The sequence below is a fragment of the Hydra viridissima genome, unplaced genomic scaffold (assembly GCF_058129835.1).
Source record: "Hydra viridissima isolate aposymbiotic clone 2 unplaced genomic scaffold, HvirCarnegie_v1 scaffold_6, whole genome shotgun sequence".
Classification (NCBI taxonomy): Eukaryota; Metazoa; Cnidaria; class Hydrozoa; order Anthoathecata; family Hydridae; genus Hydra; species Hydra viridissima.
Window position 1 is genome coordinate 11,715,526 of NW_028324305.1, and position 22,816 is coordinate 11,738,341.

General features: G+C 36.5%; 1 protein-coding gene across 1 annotated transcript; it reads left to right on the forward strand.

Moving 5' to 3' along the window:
• Window positions 1-1,175: 1,175 nt before the first annotated feature.
• LOC149887046 (uncharacterized) lies at window positions 1,176-21,481 on the forward strand. Its single transcript, XM_090091665.1, has 2 exons — window positions 1,176-2,589; window positions 19,929-21,481. The coding sequence occupies exons 1-2, from the start codon at window positions 1,229-1,231 to the stop codon at window positions 21,247-21,249; spliced, it is 2,682 nt and encodes an 893-aa protein (XP_089947791.1). The 5' UTR covers window positions 1,176-1,228; the 3' UTR covers window positions 21,250-21,481.
• Window positions 21,482-22,816: the final 1,335 nt, after the last annotated feature.

A 22,816-nucleotide genomic window follows, 5' to 3' on the forward strand; every position in this document is an offset into this window, starting at 1 on the left:
ATTTCGGAAAGTTCTAGAACATTTGATGACGTTAGGGATTTAATAGCTTTAATAGATTTACCAATAAGAATTGTAAATATGTGTTTGTGGTGATTTATGACGGTTTGTGGAAGGATATTTTGGGAAAAGCATGGGGTATATATAAAGGAGAAAATTTGTAAAAAAGGGAGAGTTAGTGAGAAGAGAAAATTATTGCTATTTAGTGACTTGTTGATTGCGAGAAAAAACTACAAGCTAACCGGGCCATGGAACCAAGTATGAGATTGTTTGATATGTTTGAAACGTATGATGGCACTTCGGATGCTGCTGTTTGGATTCAACGAACAAAAGTGATTGCTGAAATTCAGAACTTAAAGCTTGAACTACTTTTTCCGATTCTTCTCAGAGAAGCTGCTTATGCAGTGTACGATGCTTTAACCGCGGAAGTCAAAAAAGATGTAGTGGAAGTCGAGCGTGTGTTATTAGCGGCGTTTTCTATAGATGCCTACACTGCATATGAACTATTCACAAAACGAAAATTATGTGACGAAGAAAAAGTTGACGTGTTTTTAGCTGATTTAAGACGATTAGCCTATCTAGCTAAATTACCAGAGGAGTCTGTGCGTTTGGCGTTTGTTGTGGGTTTGCCAGAAGTCTTATCATCAAGATTTCGAGCCGTAATGGACCCGATTGATAAAATGTTACCCAGAGTGAGAGCTGCTATGAACTGTGCAAATGTGATTGACAGTGATGCTGTTGGCGCTGTGTCTAGACGCCATGCTACAAAAACTGCGTTAGTGTGTTACAACTGTAAAGGTTTGAATCACATTGCAAAGAACTGTTCGCTTGCGAAGAGCTTGTCTCCGAAGACTGTTAGATGTTTTAAATGTGGCGAGGAAGGACACATTGCATCGAAATGCTGGAAGCTGCAGGGAAACGATTGCAGGAGCGAGGTATCTGCGCTACCTCGCTCCTGAACATCGGTGGAATGAGCGCATTATCTGTTATTCGTTTGAAAGTTAACGGTATGGTTGCGACAGCGTTAGTAGACACAGGGTGTTCGAAGACAATTTTGAATAAAAAATTCCTGCCCAGAAGTCAATGTAGGTACTCAAACTCTCAAAAGGTAGTAACGTTTGAAGGAAAGGTTCATCAGTGCACTGGGTCAGCGGTCGTGATTCTTGAGGTTCATGGCATTAAAGCACGTGATCAGGTTATTTTAGTGGATTTCCAACCGTTTGGAGTCGATATGATGCTTGGAATGAGTTCCATTAAGTTACTAGGAGGAGTATCCATCTCTCCTTTGGGAAAAGCGAAGTTCGGATTAAGTTACTGTGGAGCAACGGCTTTGAACAAGAACAAAGTCAAGAAAATCGAAATAAAAAAGAAAGATCATGAAGCAGTTTTTAATGGTGCTGAATGGAGAGTCAAATGGAAATGGAGAGATGGAGAAGGCCCCAACCGATTGTATAATAAAGTGGCACAGTACGGAATTCCACAATACGCTAGAGCAGACTATGAAAACGAACTACAGGAATGGATTGATCGGAAATGGCTGTTAGAGTACAACGAAAATGAATTGGGGCCGCCCAAAGGGCAGATTCCGTTAATGGCTGTCATTCAGAGAAACAAAGACAACAAAATCCGACCTGTTCTAGACTGGAGAGAAGCTAACGATTTAATTGAGGCATACACGAGAGATGCAGATGTGTGTGTCGAAAAGCTTAGAGAATGGAGAAGGATGGGTAACAAACCAGCAATCATCGATTTACGCAAGGCTTATCTTCAACTAAAAACTGATAAATCTCTTTGGCCGTTCCAAACAGTGGTGTTTCGAAATAAAAGGTATTGCTTGACACGACTTGGTTTCGGATTGAATGTTGCGCCAATGATCATGAAATCCGTTGTGAGTGCCGTCATTGATCAAGACGAATTAGTGAAGAGGGGAACGTCCGCTTATGTAGACGACATTTTCGTAGACGAAAGTGTGGTGAGTCTTGATTATGTCAAGAGGCATTTTTTGAAATATGGTTTAGAGAGTAAAGATGGTGAGCAGATTGATGATAATGGAGTTCGTGTGTTAGGATTGTGTGTGCGCAAGGTTGGTAACAAACTGATGTGGTCCAGAGGGAATCGAGTTGATGCTATCTCGCAAAAGTTAACCAGGAGAGTTGTGTTTTCAATCTGTGGACAGTTGGTAGGACATTTACCCGTGTGTGGTTGGTTGCGAGTGATTTGTAGTCTCTTGAAGAGGAAAGCTGTCAGTCTGACGACGGGTTGGGACGATGATGTTTGTGATGAGAACGTTAAGTGGGTGCTTCAGGAAGTATTTGCTGAGGTGGAACGCTGCGAGCCTGCTTGTGGTGATTGGGCTGTGCGTGGTGATGAGGGAAAAGTGTGGGTTGATGCCAGTTCTTTAGCGATTGGTGCTCTTATTCAAGTTGGGGAGACTACTGTGGAGGATGCAACATGGCTGCGAAAAGAAACGTCTGATGTTCATATAAACATGGCAGAACTAGACGCTGTGATACGGGGAATGAATATGGCTCTGATGTGGAAGCTGAAGAAAGTAACTGTTTTTACCGATTCCGTGACTACTATAAAAAGCGGGTTCTGGCTCATTGGCATTTTTGCGCAGGCTCATTGGCATTTTTGCGCTGGCTCATTGGCATTTTTGCGCAGGCTCATTGGTATTTTTGCGCAGATTTTTTTTTCTTTGCGCAGGATTTTTTGCGTATTTCCATTTTTGTGCATTTTCATAATGAGATGTCATTATGAAAAAAAGGTTGTGAATGACTTAATTTATTCTTTGTAGTAGTTCAAGTATGGAAAAAGATGTTTATATTTTTCTCTTCGCGTTTCTCTAATTCTTTGTGCATGTTGTTTTTGTCGTTGTTCTTCAAATCCATGTCGTAGTAAGAGTTTAGTATTGGTATGAATGGGTAAGGTATTTAATTTTTTAATTTTATTAATATAATTTTCATCAATTCTTTTTTTGTGATTATCATCGTGGAATTGTATGGCCATTCTGTGTAATTCTGGATCAAAAGTGTTTATTTCCTGTAGTTCGCTGTAAAGGAATTCCTCAAATTCTTCTTGTTCTGTAATACTCATTTTTATAACAAGAAAAAATTTATTTAAGTCATTTTAAAAAAGTTTTTTTCACTGTATATTAGATCCTTTGGATCAATGGGAAATCTTCGATTTTTTAAATCCGTTTGCGGATTCATGAAAATTCTTCGAATTTTTAAGCGTAAATAAACACCTGGCCGAGAACGAGATAAAAGCTTCCGGATTGACCAACTTGAGCATCACCAGAGTTGAGCGTGACAACGAGTCTTCTTCCAGGTGCAACGCTTGGCATGGAGTCTGCCTCTGCAAAATTTCTGTAAAAGGAAATGGTGGTGGTGGAACCGATGGAAGCATTGGATTGGTACAGCAGTCCCGTTGACTTGTTGTTAAAAGAACTGATGTTTGATCCGTTCCATGAGGACAAGTAAAAATCTTCTAATCCAGAAGAGGAGAAAATACATTGACTGTCGCTGTCATACCCGGGGAAAGTGGTGTAATTGTTTGCGCTGTAAGGTGTCCAAGGACTGAGCACAGATCCATTACCTGGAGGTAAATTGGCATCGTACATTCTGACTCTAGACTCCCACCAGTTTCCAGAAGCTCCGATGATGTGCATCCTTATGTATTTCAGAAACACGCCATTGCCACGTCCTTTGGAGCTGTGTAGCACGTATTCGTCTCCGTAAGTGGTTTGGAAATAACGGAAAGTCCTCGAGTACAATTTGTAAAACGGTAAAGAGGGTGGAATGGAGGAGAGCGTGGTGATGAAGGGCTGAATCCAGTAGGTAATGGGTGAAGCTGTTTTGTTCCTCAATTTTATTTCGATGCTTGTGTTGAAAGGCATGTCGAGTGTGAAATAGCCTCCCAAAGAAGTGTTACTGTAAACATTACATCCCTGCAAAGAGTTGGCGTAATAGGATCCACCCAAAGGAGAAAAAAGCAAGTCGCAAGCAAGAGCAATTTGGTCTATACCTACAGCATCTGTGGTTTCTGAATAATTCCCCACGTTAATCTCCCCGTCTGTATGAATTCGAAGAAAAACGTTTCCAGGGACGCTTAATCCTCCTGTGACGGTTCCATTAATAGCCAACCACAACCTTCTTAAAATTCCAGGACCTCCAGAGTAGGTGAAGACCGTAGCCGCATCTGTCAGACCAGCAGCCACCGTTTGCGATTTTAACCCCAAAGATGAAAAGCTTGAATTTGGAATCAAACCTAAAAAGTTGGATTTTTGTGTCAAGACGTCCACATAATTCTTTGTTGAACCCTCTTGTGCGTTGGTTGGATCAAGCACGTTGATCAATTTGTGTGAATTCAAATCCAAATCTGCAGTGCCCACAGTCGTACCACCTGAAGCATGCGTGTCTACGTAATTTTTCGTAGCTGAATCCGAAGCTGATGTAGGTTCCGACAGATTAGTCAATTTGTGAGCTGTCATGTTGATGTCGGTGTATGAAATAGCGTTGTAAGCGACTTTGGTGTCTACATACCCTTTTGTCGCTGCGTCTTTTAAATTGGTTGGATCGCTCACATTGATCAACTTGTGAGAGTTCATGTCGATGATTCCAGTGATCGTGCTGGATCCGTCCGTTTTAACACATAGACTCGAACTCACATCGACGTAATTTTTGGTGGCGGCATCATGAAGATTGGTCGGTTCGTTCAAATTGATTGCCTTGTGAAAGTTCAAATCCAAATCTGCAGTTCCAACTACAGTTCCAGTACCACCTGTCACGTGATTGTCTACATAATTTTTCGTAGCGGCATCGTGTGCGTTGGTGGGTTCACCCAGGTTGATGATTTTATGAGAGTTGTAATCCAAATCTGCAGTGATGGTGCTCGATCCGTCCGTTTTAATATAAACGTTGCTGGCTGAGTCTGATGCAAGACTATCAAAATAAACACTGATTTCGCTTCTGTTGAATTTGTCAATCATTTTTTAATTGTGAAAAATTTTTTTAGATCTTTTAGATCTGTTGAAAATTCTTTGATTTTTTTAAATCCGTTTGCGGATTCATGGAAAAATCTTTGATTTTTTTAAATGAGTAAAACTTTTAAAAAATCACCAAAGGGTATTGACAACGTCTTGAAAGCTGTCTCCCTCTTCGCATTTTTTCAAGACGTAAAGACACAAGTGACCGCAATAAGACGTGTTTCCAAATTGAACCCTTTCACTGTTGTAAAAGACAGGACTTTTCAAATAGTCAACGAGCTCGACGAGAGGTGGTTGAGCGTAAGAGTCAAAGCTGTATTTTTTGTCTCCGTCTTTGAACCAACACACCCAATGAAACCCATCTGTGCTCGAATCCCCCGTGTTGACAATTCCACATTCTTTTTTTCTTGGCTTTTTTGGTAACGCGTCTCTGACAAAAACTCCTCGAAAGTTTTTTATTTTTAGTTTTTTTGCTGCTTCCATCAACTGAATAGTGGATAAAGCCTCGTTTGGTAAAACAATTCCCTCCACATTTATTTTTTTGTTTCTCATTTTTTTTTATTTTGTTATTTTTTTAGATCTTTCAGATCCGTGAAAAATTCTTCGAATTTTTTTAAATTTGTTTCTCCTCACCTTTATCACTTACCTTTTTGTATCCGCGATTATCCCTCTGCACTCTTCGATCAACCTTTTTGACTTACCTGAAATTTCTTTGTTTTCCTCGATTATCTTTCTGCACTCTGCGATCAACCTTTTTGCCTCTGTCTTTGGTTCTTCCTCTGCACCGTGTTCTTCCTCTGTCTCTGTCGATTTTTTTAATTTGTAGTGACCATAAGCCAACGTGTGTATTCCATCTTCCAAAATGATCCTTTTGTCATCGTTAGAGCTGAGTGCGACTTTGTTGATTTCTTCGGTGTAGACATCGTGATGATGAGATCGTAAGACGTTCATTTTTCTGAGCTGTTCTTCTTTAGTCATTAAACATTCTTTATAATCTTGATGAGTGATGTGCTTTTCAACAACACATTTCTGAATTCCTTTGCATTTTTTGTGTTCTTCTTTTTCATTAAAGACCTCATAAGAGTAGAGCTTAGGACGAAGCCCAACAAACTCTTTAATTTGCTTACCACCTGTTTCATCCTTAAACTTACCGATGACCTTTTTATTTTTAAACCCAACGTCAAATGCAAAGTTTTGAACGGCAGGATGATCTTTCGCGAATTCGCTCGTGTCAAACTTGCTTTCAACGTCATCAGCAATGTCTTTGTAAAAGTCTTCCGTTTCTATTTCATAAAAGAGCGAATCAGTATCAGTCATGAGTAATTTCAGCTTATCCCCGTATTTAGGTTTCATGTAGTCGTAGTGATGTTCATACATGAGGGTTTTGCTGATGTCTAGGATGCTCATTCCCAAGAAAACAGGTTTGTCGTAAAAAACAAATGTCTTTTCCATGTGAACCGCGATTAAGTTTTCATCAAAAATGGTGTTTCGTTTATATTTAATTTTTTTAGATAATTTTATAGCTTCTTTTCTCGTGGTAATGAGTCTAACATCAACGCGTTTTAGAATATTCTCCATGGTTTTCCCAAAGACAGAGTTGTTCATGAGTTTGAAAAATTCTTTATCAGATTCGTTTGTAGCTTCTTTTCTCTTATCGGTGTTGAGATCAATATACTTTTTAATGAAAGGTTCTTCTTCAAAGGTGATACCTCGATGAATTTTTGTAGTGATCAACCCCATTCGTTCATAGAGTTTTAGGTTTTCATGGTGAATAACATATTTTTCTTTGTTGTTTAAATTGGGAACTAACTTTTCCACTTTTCCAACGAGCATTCTTTCAGGAGCTAAAGGGTAATCATTGTGTAAATCGTGAAGACTTTCAGGATAATCTAAATCGACTTCGAGAATGCAAGGCACGGATTTCCAATTTAAAAGTTCATCCTCAGTCATCCATCTAAATCCTCTAACTGGAAGAGGTTTGCTCATAGCATACCCATAAAGATTATTGGCGTCTAAATATTGAAGGAATTTCGAAGGTTCTGAGGGTTTATAATCATCACTCATGTATTTGTTGTTAGCAGTTCCATATCGATTGGAGATCATGCAGATTCCACCGCGTATTCCTTTTCGAAACATGTTGAGCATATCAATATCGGATATAAGCTCTATTACAACTTCAGTTTTCTTTAGCATAGCATCCCAAGCCAAACCAGGGGAGGTGTAATACCAAGCAGGATCAAGACCGTAATGTTCCATACAAGTGTCTCTAAAAGTTTCAAAGGCATCTGCCAGTATCAACACATCCGACACGTTGTACAAATCGTGATAATCTCTGAACGTTTTGCATTGAAACGTGTTCCAAACCTTTTGCGCATGCGCATATTCTTCGTCGCTTATTTTCTCGTGTCTAAGTTTTGAGAAAAACGCTTCTTTTGGTGGTAATTGCGTTTCTTGAAATTTATCGAATCCGTCCACCCAATCGTAAGGGTATACACCTTTTTTACAAAGCAAATTAAATTTTTCACCTTCAAAATGTAATGCAAGGCTTTTAAACTGCTCTGGCTTTAAATTTTTAGACAAAGTATCCAATTTGAAGGAAAGGAATTTAAAGCTGTCGATGAACCTCAATTCAATTTTTTTGTTTTTTGGTTTTCCATCTTTTCCAATGTACTCTCCCACTTTGATTTTTTTCGAGAAGCTGATATATTTTTCTTCATTGTTGGGTATACAAGTGATCTTTCCACCTAATTTCTTGATGATCAAATGAGCGTCGTAACCAGACAAGTTATGAAAAACGACTGGGATGAATTTTGGAACTTGAAATTTTTTATTGCAATCGTCGTGAGCCGCTCCTCGATATTTTCCAGTAAAATGACAGTGATCGCGTACTTTGTCGTCTTTGAGATTTTTATTGCAAATGTGGCAAACTGTTGCGGATTTGAAATTATTTTCGTCCTCTTTTGTCAAAACCATCTTTTTTTTCTCGATTTTTCCGAAAATTTCTTTTATTTCTTTTTCCAAACTTTCGACAAAAAATTGAGCCACGTCTTGGTTCTCGTTTGACGATTCGGAAATGGATGGTTCAGCATCATAAACGGTTTCATCAAAACATTTAATGTAATAGGAAAAGGAACTTGGAATGTGTCTTTGAAACTTTTTTGTGTAAGACTGGTTTGAGTTGGGAGCGCACGTGTCTATCGGCTTGATAAAGCTTTCAAAGTCAGCATATACGATAAATGGAACCCTCATTGACTTTCCGATGCCTTTAAACTGAAGAGTTGCACCCTTTTTAGGAAGTTCAATTCTCATTGGCGCGTTTTTATAACAATCTTCTCGATGTTTTTGAAGCTTTTCTTCTTGATCATAACGTTGAAGACACCTTCTGCAAAAATGTTGTTTTCTTTTACCTTTTGATGCTGAGGAGCCGGCAAATCGACTGAAACTATTAATGAGACAGTAATGTTCTGTGTCTTCGTTTTTAATATACAGCAAATCAACATTATGCTTTCGATCGAGAAAGTCAGATACTTTCAAAGGGTTGGGTTTTTTATTTTCATACTCAAAAACGTTGATGCTAATGTCTGGATTATTTTTTTCAAACTTGCCAATATTATGGTAATTCACAGGAAACTCCATTCCTTCCCAATTCAGCTCTTTTGACTTTTCAATCAAGTCTTCATCAATTCTTTCGTTGTTTTTATTTTTCAGATTCAACGCCCTGGTAACTGACCATTTAAAGCATTGATTGTCGTTGTTTTTCATTTTGATGATTGCCTTTTTGTCTTTTAGATCGTCAGTCAGCTCAATGTAGGATCCACCGCTGAGAGGTGTGTAATCGATAAAGTTTATATCCATTCTTAAAATCTTAGATAGGATGCTATTAGAACCTAAAGCATTGTATTTGACACTACTTTCCAAGACTTTTTCTTCCATTTCGCTCATTAACTCTCTTACATCTGTAGCTGCTCGAATAATTTCCGAGCTGGATGAAAAGCTTGCTTCACGAGTAACTTCTTCACCAGTCATCATGCTTACAGATTTCATTTCGCACGTTAAAATAATTCTTACTTTTGTATTCCTTTCTCCTTCCATGGTTTGAATGGCAGACTCTCTTACCAAATTAAAAAAGGATGCAATGTCTTGATATTGAGAAGAAGGCTCGTAAGAATATAACCTAACAGTACTACCCAACGCGTGTTCAGTCAACTTGAATTTTATTTTATAAGGCTTTGGCAAGGGTTGTTTATACACTGTTTTTAATACAAGTGATTTGATAGACTGTATCTTTTTATCGATTTGTTCCGCTGATTCGTTTACCTTCTCCTTGACTACTTCAGGAACGTAGGGTTCTATCCAATCTTTAACATCATCAAACTTAGTTTTAACATACGACGCCACACTTTTTGCAGCTGCCTTCAGACTTGAAAAAAATGAAGGTCTCGGTGGAATGACTGGTTTTGGTGTTATGGCAGGTGTTAAATCTAAAACCGGTTCATCAAGGATGTGTTTTTGCAAATGAATTGGTTTCGGAGCAATAGGAGGCTTTACCACAGGTCTTGGTGGGATGATTGCTGGTTTCGGAGCAATAGGAGGCTTTACCACAGGTCTTGAAGGTTGCAAGACTCTTACAAGATCAGCCTTTCTCAAATTGTAATAATATTTAATTTTTTGCTCTTTAGCGATTTCTTTTAATTCTTTCAACGTTTTGTTTTCCATTTTTATTATAGCAAGAAATTTATTTAACCCAGAATCATTTTTCTAATATTTTTATTTCTTTTCAATTCTCTGAAAAAAGAATTGAAAAAATTTTTTTACATTTCTCACGGACTTTTTCTTTCTAGCTTTTCCGAATTTAAAATTTCAATCTTTATTCCATCTTCCACTTTTCCATTTCGACGTTCCAAATATCTCCATCCATGCCCTGTCTTTTTCATTGCTTTGTAAAGGGATTTGTATTCAATCACTTCCCCGGTTTCCATATTGGTTGTTTTCACAGACACAGGTTTATTTCGAATTGAAGCAAGCCTCTCGTATTTTGGATCGATCGGGTTTTTTTCCGTTTTCTCATTTTTCATTTTTATTTCTTTTTTTGGTCGACCCACTTGTCTGTGTTCTTTTACACCTTTCAAAAGCGAATCTTTACTTATTATATTGTTCTCAACCGCAATCAGCATCAAAGGCAACAATTTGTTTGAGGTTAATGTGATTCCATTTTCCATAAGCAAATTTTTCAGATAATTTTTTGTATATCTCATGTTTTATTTTTAAAAAGAAAAAAATTTTTTTAAATCATTTTTGTTAAGAATCTCATGACAGACTTTCAAACCTAATAAACAACGTTCATGCTGGTTCCGTTGGAAACGAAATTGAGCAATTTGTCGGAAATGATCACTGCAAAAATAACGGTGTTTTCTGGTACTGCTGTTCGAAATTTGAGGTTGACCACCAATTCTGCCGTTTCAGAAACAACTCTTTCTTTTTGCTTGCTAATGTCTACAAAAAACAACGGAAACAAATTTTTATATTCAAGCAGAGACAAACCAGATTGACAAACAAGTTCGTTTGTACCGTAATATTTATCGTCAAAAGAGAACGCATCAGAATGAGCCATGGTAATTTTCTTTTCTCCAAAATTCAAATCGTAATTGTAATTTGGATATTTTATTCCATTGACGGTTACGAAAAAATTGCTGACATCACAATGGTTGAAAATGGCTGGATTTACGATTTGACTGGAATTCTTGTTTGTCTGAAGTCCAAACACGATATATCTCGGAACGCTTTTGTCCGTGATTCTTCCAAGAGTCCAAGTAAATTCTGTGAGACCGGCAGGAATGGCTTGTCTTTCGACTTTGTTTGACTTATAGGCTACTGGAACGGAAATTTTACTCGCCATTAATTTCAAGAATTCGGCTTTCTTCGAAACATCCAACTCTATTCTAGGCATAAAAAGTCTGAATTTTTTAATGTCGATCATTCCTGCGGCAACAGTCTCGGCTCTGTAAATGGCGTCGTCGTATTCTTTTTTTGTAAAGGTAATGGTGTGTCTGAATCCATAGACGACTTTGTCGTAAGTTTCGCAAAAACCAAAAATGTGTTTTAATGGTATCTTGAACGAAAATGCGCCAATGGATGTCGTGTCTGCAAACAAGTGGTCTCGTCTTACAACAAACCCTGAATTTCCGGTGGCGTTTGAAGTGTCTTTATACCACATTTGCTTCAAACCATCGGCAAGCTGAAAACCAAAAGGGTATTTCAACAATCCAAGCATGGTTGTTCCTTGACCTGGATACATGACCCTTTCCACTTGTTGTCCTGATAAATCATAGGTGGCATCGCTGAACAAATACATGATGGCGTTGTTTATCAGAGCAATGTTGTCTGTTGCTGTGTATGCAGTTCCATCCGCTTTTTTGAGAACCCCTTCGACGAGGATGTAAGCATCAGACGGAACTGTTTGCACAGATTGACAATCAATCTCAAAAACGATCGATCCTGAAGAATTTAAATCGAGGTTTGTTGGGAGGTACTCGAAAAAATCAACTTTTTCAATTCCAGTGTCATACTCTGGCATTTCATCAACTCTTAATCTATCGGTGTTTATCATTTTTTAAAATGAGAAAAAAAAATTTATGTCATTTTTGATTCGTTAAAATAATCAAGCAATCAAAAGCCCGCTCCCCATTTTAACGAGATCTTGGATTCTAGCCGCATTCTTTTTCGTCATTTTCTTTTTCACTTGAATGGAAGAACCAAACATTTTTTTATGCAGCTCTTCCATTGGATTAATATACGGATCATCCTTTGCCGCTTCGTTTACAATCGTGGTGAGTAATTGGTTTGGATTCACTGTTCCTGTCTTGGCGTAAACTTTTTCAAGCGCTTTTTTTCCTTTGTCGATGGCAACGTCTTTAGCAGTGGATATAGCTGAAGAGGCTAATTCTTTTCCAGCTGATTTGGCGGCTGTGATTGCTTCTCTTCCAATTTCGCTTGCTGCTGCTTTTCTCAATAAATGAAGAGACGATCGTGAAGCATTTGTGGCTGCCATTCTCCTCAAAAAATTTTTAATCGCGTCCATGATTCCTCCACCTCCAACGACGTTCTTTTTAAAATATCTTCTGTTGTTCACAATGAGCATTTTTTTAAAATGAGAAAATATTTTTTTAGATCCGTTTTCACGACTCGATGTATTTTTGAATTGCTCTGTATTCTTCTTTGTTTATTTCCCCCTGTCTCAAAAGCTCGTCACAAATGGCAACGGCTTCGTTTCTCGATGCTATATTTCCAGCATGTCCTGCGGCAATGCTCAAGTTAAGCCTTTGCGTAAGCACATTTGGATCGCTCGGAAGAATGATCACTCCTCGACCTTTTCTTCCACTCGTTAGTGTGTAATTTTTTTTCCAAATTTCTGAAACAATTTCTCTCCACTTATGACCTCTCGAAGCTTTTGGTATGGTTGGTGTCCCTTTCTTCTCCATTGCATGCGTTTCAACGAGTATTTTTTCATAATTTTTCATGTCCTCGTCTGTTACCTTTTTTGTATCAGGTACAGATTTTGTGATCAATTCCCAAAAACCTGTCGTTCCCTCGTACTTTTCTCCGTCAATAATAACGTCGTTATTATCGATAAAAATTTCTTTGTCTCCAATAAACATTTTTCCGGGTTCTTTTGTGTGAATTCCAAACACTTTGTCTGCACTATTTTTAACTGTTGCGTAAGTGTATAAATATTTCATTGCAATATTTCCAACATTCATTTTTCCAAAACTTTTGTAAAAAGTTTTATCATCGCTTTTTGGACTTTCAAAAGACGGCTCGCTTTCTGGATAAGTCAAAGCAAGTGGAGTGTTTTCAACCTCTCTGTATGCGATGCTTTTTAGTTCGTTTTTTATATTTTCATTGCTCTCAATCAGAGGCTTAAAAAACTTGCTCAAATCAGTCTGATAATTTGCATCTGAAATGTTGGTGTTGAGACTCTCATTATAAAGCTTTTCTCTATTAGCTCTATATTCTCTCAAAATCTCATCTCGCTTTTCAGGATCTTGTATTCTAAAAAAAGACATTTTTAGAATACGGAGAAAAAAACTTAAAACAAAAACTCGATTGCGTTTACGATTTCTTAAATCCGCACGCGGATTCATGGAAAAATCTTTAATTTTTCTTAAACAAGTTGTTGAATGCTTTTATCGCGTCTTCTCTTCCTTTTTGGATCAACGACTCTTTAGTCAATTCGTCAATGACGCTTTTTGTCTTGGTTCGGATTTCTTCACTCATGGCTTTGAATTTTTGAAGCTCGCTGAGAATGAGTTCGTACTCGGAATCACTCACAAATCCATCCATAAGAGATTTTGAAATGTGGTCGCTAATCGTATTCAATTTTGACTCGGAAAGAACTTTCAATTTTTCGTGCTTTTCAGCCTTTAGCATCATTTTTTTGTTCTGACGATTTCCGAAAATGGATAAAGCTCCCAATACAACAGCAACCCCTTCACACGCAATCGAAACTGGAGTGGCAACAACGGTTGATAAAAGTGCAATACCTGTAACCCCTAAACCAATGCATACCGTTTGCAATCCGTCGTGGGTGAAACGAATTATTTTTGCCGCTCGATGGTATTTTTTACTCAAAGCCATTCGTTTCACTTTTTCATCCTCTATTTCTTTTTGGATCTCACTTATTTTTTGAAGTCGATATAAATGCCCTCCATCTGATGGTGCCGTTGGAAGAACTGGATAAATTTTTTCAGTGTTTTTGATTATCTCCATCTTTTTAACAAAGACACATTTTTTTTAATTCGAATCGATGTAGTTTATTTTACAAAGCTTTTCACCTTTTTTAACTATGACTTCCTGGTTGTTATAATTGTGTATGGTCATAACTATGTCATCCACAGACTCGGAAAAAATAGCATCGTTTTTTAAATAGTTCAATTGGTTGCTTATTTTATCCATCAAAGTGACGACAGCAATTCCTTTGTCTAATTGTAAACCTACAGACAACGATATCTGCTTGTGAGATACAGGAGGAAATTTAATGTCTTGTTGAGCAAAAATCTCGTGCTGTCTGTAGGTGTTGAAATAGGTGGGATAATCCAACTTTTTCTTTGTTACAATAATGTTTTTCATATTTTTTCGTTGACTCAGTTGGAAATTAAAATTGTAAATCTCTGCTGAGGCGCTGTTTTTAAGCAACTTGTGTGGGGCATGCATTTTTTAATATGAAAATAAAATGTTTTAAGTCGTTTTATTTTCAGTTTTTTGTGCTTTTTACATTTCCTCGTCAGAATCCATTTCTCCCAAATCCAAGTTTTCACACATCATGATACTATGAGGTAAAGATGCATTTTTTACGATGATGGCTTCGGACAGTTTAACTTGAATAGACACAATCGAAGGACCAATATACACCCCATCAATTCTAAGTGCTCCAATAGCATAACATCTTTGGTTGATAAAATCATGTCCAGAAGATATGACCAAATTTTTATTATTACGTTCACCTTTGACTCCATTTTTTATATCAAGAGCTGTTTTCTTTCTATGAAATGTAGAAGTAATGAATATTTCGTCTTCATTTTTAGATCCTTTAGTTATATACATTTTAGCATAAAACACTGGCGCTGCATCAGCATGGTCAGCTTTATATTTTAAAATACTCAATTCGTTAGAGTTAATTTGCTTTTTTCTTCCTCCTTTTTTAAGTTTGGATGACAATTTATCTACTTCACCTCTAATAAACAAAGTAATCTTTTCCATTGTGCTAATAAAATTTGCTTCTTCTTCAGTTTTACCCTTTTTAGCATCAAAGCAAACAAAGGACATGGAATATCCAGTCAATTTTTGTGTTACCGGATCTTTATTCTCACACACACCATACGAAAATAATGTAGGTGTTCGTAATACAAGAGGACCATCTCCAGTTGGATAAGAATACTTTACTGGCACTTTTTGATAGACTACTGGTTTTGTTGCTGCGTAAATTTCTCCAACTGATAATTTGCTCTCATCAAAATTTTCCATTGTAATAAAATTCATTTCTTTTCTATATACAAGATTTTTATTTAACTCAAAATAAAAATTTTTTCACTTCTTTATTATCCTAACCCTTCGAGCAGGATATAAAATTCTCATCTTATAAATCATTTTATGAGTTATATCACAGTATCTAGACAAGTTAATTATGTATGTTTTCAATTCCATATTTTCCATATCCCAATGAAATTTCAGTTCCAATTCAGACTCATCATCAACCAATTCAGTATGAAGATAATACATCTTTTCAATGATATCATCCATATTATCTAAATTCACTGCTTCATACATACTACAACGCAATTCATTCAACATCAATTGGTACCTAGACATGAACTTATTCAAGTCAATATGTTTCATGCTTTCATACATATCAGCTTCAAGCACATTTATTTTTATAATCATCTCATTCATTGTCGCATTCATTTCTTTTCTATATACAAGATTTTTATTTAACTCAAAATCAAAAATTTTTTTTTCTTGCCATACAAAACGACGCGACTATTTTTGCAAACTTAACAATTCTTCATTATTCACCCAAGAGTTGAAAGAGTCTGGATATCCAAACCATTTGACTAAAGATTTGTTCTTTTGCTTTCGAATGACTTTTTCAATTCTAAATATGTCTTGATTGGTCTTTTGCATTTCTTGTTCATAAAACGTACCTTTAATTTCTTCACCGTTAGCATCAGCGATTTTATACGTGGGTGGATTCGTATGCTGAACATTTAACACGGTAAAAACCTCTTCAGTCCATCTCGGTGTATACCCCTTTTCAAAATGAGACTTCTTTTTTACGATCCTCACTTTGTCACTCATTGAAAATTTTGGTCCTGCTCTTTCTGTTTGCGTCTTTCCATTCAGGTTCATCCAAACCCTATATTTATTCTTTTTATCGCTAGCTTCCACTGGAGTCATTTTGATAGAAGAGTGTTTGGCGTTGTTATAATTTTTCACCATTTCATCTAATACGTCAATGTATTTATTGGTGTTGTTGGCTGAAAAATATTTAAACATTCTCTCTTTCATCGTTCTATTCCATCGCTCGACAACAGAACTTTTTTCCTCGTTTTCAGTGGAGTATAATTGCACACCTAGAGCTTGTACATGCTTGTTATAAAACTCTTTACCTTTATCCACCCACATCTTTGTACACCTTCTCTCCTCAAATATTTTTCTTAGAGCGTTAGCTACATCAACTCCAGTTTTACTCTTTAACGGAACAATCCATCCATACTTTGAAAACACGTCGATCACCATGAGCAAATATTTTACCCCGTTGTTGAATTTTGAAAACGATTGCATGTCAACCAAATCTGCAGCCCATATTTCATCCATGTCGTTCACAAACACTTTTCTTCTTTTAAAATGATGAATGACTGGTTTATGAAGCTCGTTTGCAAGTTGATCCGTCCATTTCAGGTTCTCCGGTGGTTTTTTTTAGATCCTTCGGATACACCTAATCCGAATTTAGCTTTGGCTTTGATGATGGGTGTGATCAGTTTTCTTTCGTTTATCTCTTTTTGAGTAGGGTTTGGAATGGAGTTCATTTCTTCAAGCATCATTTGATCTGCCAAATTTCTGCTTTGAACGTCGTTTAAATATTTATAAGCTAAATCATGATGGTATGCTGCATTGTCCACTCGATCTACCGGTTTGCTCCACTCTTGATACATGTCTGTGGATGTGAGTCTTTTGTCCAAGTTTGTGCCAGGTCCTGCAAAATTCATTCCTGGAATGTGCATTTCTCCTGGAAATTTTGCCCATGGAAGCTTTATTTTTTTTGAAAAATTGTTGATCGATTCCACCAAGTCTCCTCCTTTTGCCGTATGCGAAGATGATCCTTTGAACGCATGCGAAGAAATAAACTTACATTTGGTCGTTCCGCAAACGTTGCAAGCCCCTTTGACTATATGCTTGTTGTTTTTTGTGATTTCGTTTCTCAAATGATTCGTTTCTGTTTTCCTTTTGCATTTAACACAGTACATTTTATTTTAAAAAAATATTTTTAAACTAAAAATGGAAGTGTCTGATTTGTCATGGAATATTGGAAAAATCAAAAGAAACAACAACAAGCTTTTACCGAGAAGCATTCGAGGAATCATCGTTGGAAAATCCGGATGTGGAAAAACAACGTTGCTTCTCAATTTATTGCTCAGACCTGGATGGTTGGATTATAACCATTTGCAAGTTTTTGGAAAATCTCTTTTCCAACCCGAGTACAAAATACTAAAAAGTTCGTTCGAAAAAAAATTACCAAAAAAAATAATTCTCGACTTGTTCAAGGTACAAACCGAAATTGAAAAATTGAAACTAGATCCTGAATGTGTTATCAACGATCTTTCAAAAAATTTTTCCGAAACCGAGGGTATGGAGTGTGAATTTTTTGAAACGGCTGACGATGTGCCTAATCCTGAAGATCTTGATTCATCCAAAAACAATTTAATGATCTTTGACGATTTGCAACTAACCAAACAAAACAAGTGTGAAAAATATTACATCCGAGGAAGACACTCTAACGTCGACTGCTTTTACCTCGCTCAAAATTATTTCATGCTCCCAAGACAAACGATTAGAGAAAACACCAATTTTATCTGTCTCTTTCCTCAAGACTTAAAAAACATTAACCACATTTATCAAGATCACGTTTCGAGTGATATGGGAAAAAAAGAGTTTGAAAAGTTTTGTAGGCATTGTTGGTCTGAACCTCACGGATTTGCGGTGATTGATTTGTCGTCAAAAAAGGACAATGGAAAATATCGAAGCGGATTTGACACTTTTTATTTTCCAAAAGACGCCTGAATTCAAAGAATCTAAAAAAATTCGAAGAATTTCCTAGATCCGCAAACGGATTTAAAATTTCACTTGTGAAATTCCATGAATCCGAAGGATTTAAAAAAAATGTTACATAATAAAAAAATGTCAGGCATAACCATCGACGTGGACGGAAATTCCAACGTAATCATAACAGAATTTTTAGACAAAATCGTTTTTGAAAAAGGAAAAACTTATGAAATGGCTTTTCTTGGGCTTGAGACGTACAACAGCTTTCCAAACATCATCAGCAAAAACAATTCTTTCCGGTATAGCATGAACAACGGAATCCATTGGGAAAACGTCGTCATTCCAGACGGGAGCTACGACATCAAAGACATCAACAATTATTTACAAAAGACCGTCTCAAACACAATAAAAAATTATGCGTCTCAAAGCGCCAGCTACGTCACAGCAAATAAAATCAGCTACTCTCCCGATAACATAAAAATCGGATCCAATTTAAACACTTTAAAATCAACCATCACACTTGGAATGAATTATTTGATGGATTTGAACGTGGAAAACAGCATCGCATCAGTTTTAGGATTTACAAAAAGACAATTGGATCCTAATTCCGAATATGAGTCTGACGATATTGTTAGAATTTCAAGCATCAACACGATCAGAATCCTCAACAACGTCATCGGGTCGGCTTACGTCAACGGCTCCCAACTCAATTGCATCTACTCTTTTTATCCAGCTGTTGGTCCTGGTTTTAAAATCATCGAAAGACCAACTCATTTGACTTACCTCCCTGTCAAAGTCCCAGAAATTTCCACAATGATCACTCGCGTTGTCGATCAAAATGGAAATTTGGTTGATTTTCGTGGAGAGGACATTACGATCCGTTATCACATTCGAGAAGTGAAATAAATATTTTTTCCCACATTTAAAAATGAGCAAATATGTTAGTGTTAAATTAAATGTGTCTCAGGGACAGATTGAAAAAATAAAAAAATCAATGATAGCAGGTAAACCTGTGAGCATCCGTATTTCAAAAGATGATTTTAACGGAAACGACGTTTTACTTGTAACACAAAATCAACATCGAAAACTTTTGGACGCCCTCCATCGAGGAGTTGGAGTCACCATTAAAATGAGCAAAACCCAATTGGAACATAACGCAAATGTGAAAGGAGGATTTATTGGAGCTCTTCTACCTTTATTGGGTATGTTGGGTAGTACACTTGCAACAAGAGTAGTTCCAGCTCTTGCCACCGGATTGTTAGCAGGTGTAGGATCTTCTGCAGGTTCTGCTATGGTTGATAAAATTGCAGGAAGAGGTATCGTTTATTTGAAAAAGAATGGAAATGGAATGAAAATGGGAATGCACAGAGGAAACGGATTATTTTTAACACCCTGGCCTAAAGGGGGATCATTCAAAGACGGAGTTTACGTTAAAAGCGGAAGAGGATATGAATCTATCGGAGCTGGTTTGCTTCTCGGACCAAACTCTCCATTCTCAAGCATCCCTTTTTTAAATTTAATTTTGTAAATTATACAGTGAAAAAAACTTTTTTAAAATGACTTAAATAAATTTTTTCTTGTTATAAAAATGAGTATTACAGAACAAGAAGAATTTGAGGAATTCCTTTACAGCGAACTACAGGAAATAAACACTTTTGATCCAGAATTACACAGAATGGCCATACAATTCCACGATGATAATCACAAAAAAAGAATTGATGAAAATTATATTAATAAAATTAAAAAATTAAATACCTTACCCATTCATACCAATACTAAACTCTTACTACGACATGGATTTGAAGAACAACGACAAAAACAACATGCACAAAGAATTAGAGAAACGCGAAGAGAAAAATATAAACATCTTTTTCCATACTTGAACTACTACAAAGAATAAATTAAGTCATTCACAACCTTTTTTTCATAATGACATCTCATTATGAAAATGCACAAAAATGGAAATACGCAAAAAATCCTGCGCAAAGAAAAAAAAATCTGCGCAAAGAAAAAAAAATCTGCGCAAAAATACCAATGAGCCTGCGCAAAAATGCCAATGAGCCAGCGCAAAAATGCCAATGAGCCTGCGCAAAAATGCCAATGAGCCAGAACCCGCTTTTTATAGTAGTTCCGTGACTGTGTACCACTGGGTTTCTGACGCCCTTACGGGAAAATCAAGGTTGAGATCAAAAGCGACGGGGGAAATGCTGATTCGAAGAAGACTGAGCGTGTTGCAACAACTAATTGAAGAATACGATGTTAGCGTCGAGGTGAAACTCATTCCTTCTAAAGATAATTTGGCCGACGCATTAACTAGAGTTCGCAGCAGATGGCTCAACAAACTGACTGTGCCAGAGTGTCGGAATAGTTGCATGGGAGTCGCAGCTACGAAGGCTGAAGCTATTTCCAATATACACAAAAGAACTGGACATTTTGGAGTGAATCGAACGTTAAACTTTGTTCGTAAAACAATTCCGACTGCTACTGAAAACGATGTTCGAAGTGTGATAAAAAATTGCGAACCATGTCAGTCAATAGATCCAGCGCCAATACGGTGGGAAAAAGGAAAATTGGATGTTAAAGGAAACTGGGAGAGATTGGCCATGGATATCACGCATTATGGCACTGACAAGTTTTTGAGTCTAATTGATTGTGGACCTTCAAAATACGCGTTGTGGCGACAATTATCGAGCTCATACGGAAGTGTTGCCATAGTCCGAATACTCCGTCTTGTTTTTTGTGAACGTGGAGCACCGTCTGAGATATTAACTGACAATGAGCCAACATTTAAGACTAAAGAGATAAGGAGTTTCCTTGATAGTTGGGGAGTGCAAATTAGATATAGAGCCGCTTATTATCCTGAAGGAAATGGAATTGTGGAAAGAAACCACCGTACGATCAAGAGAATAGCAGAACGATCAAAAATGTCGATACCGGAAGCACTATATTGGTACAATGTCTCAGCCGACAAAAATGGTGCAAGCCCGATGGGCAAAATATACAGCTACCCCATTGGTGTGAAAGGATTGAAAAAAGAGAATCTTCCTGCACGAAATGTCCTGAACGAGAGATTTCGAATTGGCGATAAAGTCTGGCTGAAACCACCAAATGCGAGGTGCCATACAAAGTGGCAACCAGCTACGGTAACTCGGAATGCGTTAAACCAAACCGTAGAAGTGAACGGCATTCCGCGTCATGTGAAACATGTTAGACCTCGAACTGATACTCAGCCCTACATTATCCCTGATGAGGAAGTAGAGATGAATGTTGAAACTGATCAAGTGGACGCTGAAAACCAAGGAGATCCAATTAAAGATGTATTAGAGACGAACGAGGAAAATATCGACGCTGAAGATAGACCCCAAGAAATCGACATGCTTTTGCGACGGAGTGGTCGGGAACGGCGCATGCCTTCGAAATACCTTGATTACTATTTGGATGATCCGTAAGGATCAAGGAGGAGTGTAATTTCGGAAAGTTCTAGAACATTTGATGACGTTAGGGATTTAATAGCTTTAATAGATTTACCAATAAGAATTGTAAATATGTGTTTGTGGTGATTTATGACGGTTTGTGGAAGGATATTTTGGGAAAAGCATGGGGTATATATAAAGGAGAAAATTTGTAAAAAGGGAGAGTTAGTTAGAAGAGAAAATTATTGCTATTTAGTGACTTGTTGATTGCGAGAAAAAACTACATCTCAACATTCATTTTTACTTTTATTTCGCAAGTCAGATATAACTCTTGCCCTTATTACAAATGGCGGATTAAATTTGTAAACAAAAAAAGTGGCTTCACTTTTCGTCTATTAAAATCCACTGATCTCTATAATAACTGGATAGCGCAACTCCGAGCAAAACTTCAATTTTTTTGACTCCAAAATTGCCATATTTGTTCTGGGGCTTTTCAATATGGCGATTTTGGCGTCAATTTTGATATTAGAGATGCGCTATCCAGTTTTTATAGAGATCAGTGATAAAATCCCGCAAGTTAGGCATCAAGTATATATAATATATCGTTAGCCACAATTGGACCCACTGCTCTAAAACATAACTAAAGTTTACGACAATTTTTTTTGAAGCAAGTTTTGGACTCTCAAGATTGCGACGCACAGTGGAAAATAAAGGTGTGTTTCGGACCAAAAATCGATAACTTTTTTGTTACTAAAAATAGAGATTTGAAATTTTGCACAAATGTAAAAAGTATATGACGCTTCTTGTGAAATACTCTTTATAAGAATTTTTTGTAATACAATATTAAAAATAAATAAATAAAAATCAAAAACTTCAAAATTGGCAGTTAGTTAATTTACACTTTAACACAATGCTTTACAAATATATGAAAATACCTTAAAATTATTAAAAACTACGAAAAATACATAAAGTGCTTACCTACTAATTATAGAAATATTTAAGACAGTTTCTTTATAACAATTTTTAATTAGTTGTTTTTATGAAATAATGTATAGTTATATTAAGGTGGTACCAGGGTAAAGGTAACTTTTTAACAAGAAATTGAAAACTATTAATAGACTTTAGCTCTTTTCTATTAATGAACAAAAAAAATATATAAAACAGTAGCCAAATAAAAAAATTTTAGTGATAACGTCATTAATTATGCGCATAATTAGTGTTATTTTACCCCCAAACCTTCTTATTCTTTCATCTAATATAACTAACTCAAAAAGAGTCAAAACTGCTTGAAAATTTGAACATGAATTCTTTAATGTATTTAGAATGTTGTCTATGAAACAGAATTTTTTTAAACATTTTTAATTTTACCAGGTTGACATTCGAACTTTAAGATATAAAATTAAGGGAAGTTTGGGACAAAAGCATGATAAAAATGAGTTTTAAATAAAAAATAACAAAAATTTGCTTCATAGACAACATTCGTAATATGTTCATCTTTAAATCTGCAAAATTTCAGCCCATTATCTATTTTCTATGAAAAGTTATTTTTTCTGAAAAATTGAGATTTAGCGAGATAAAAAGCGTTTCTAAGGTCGTTGTTATG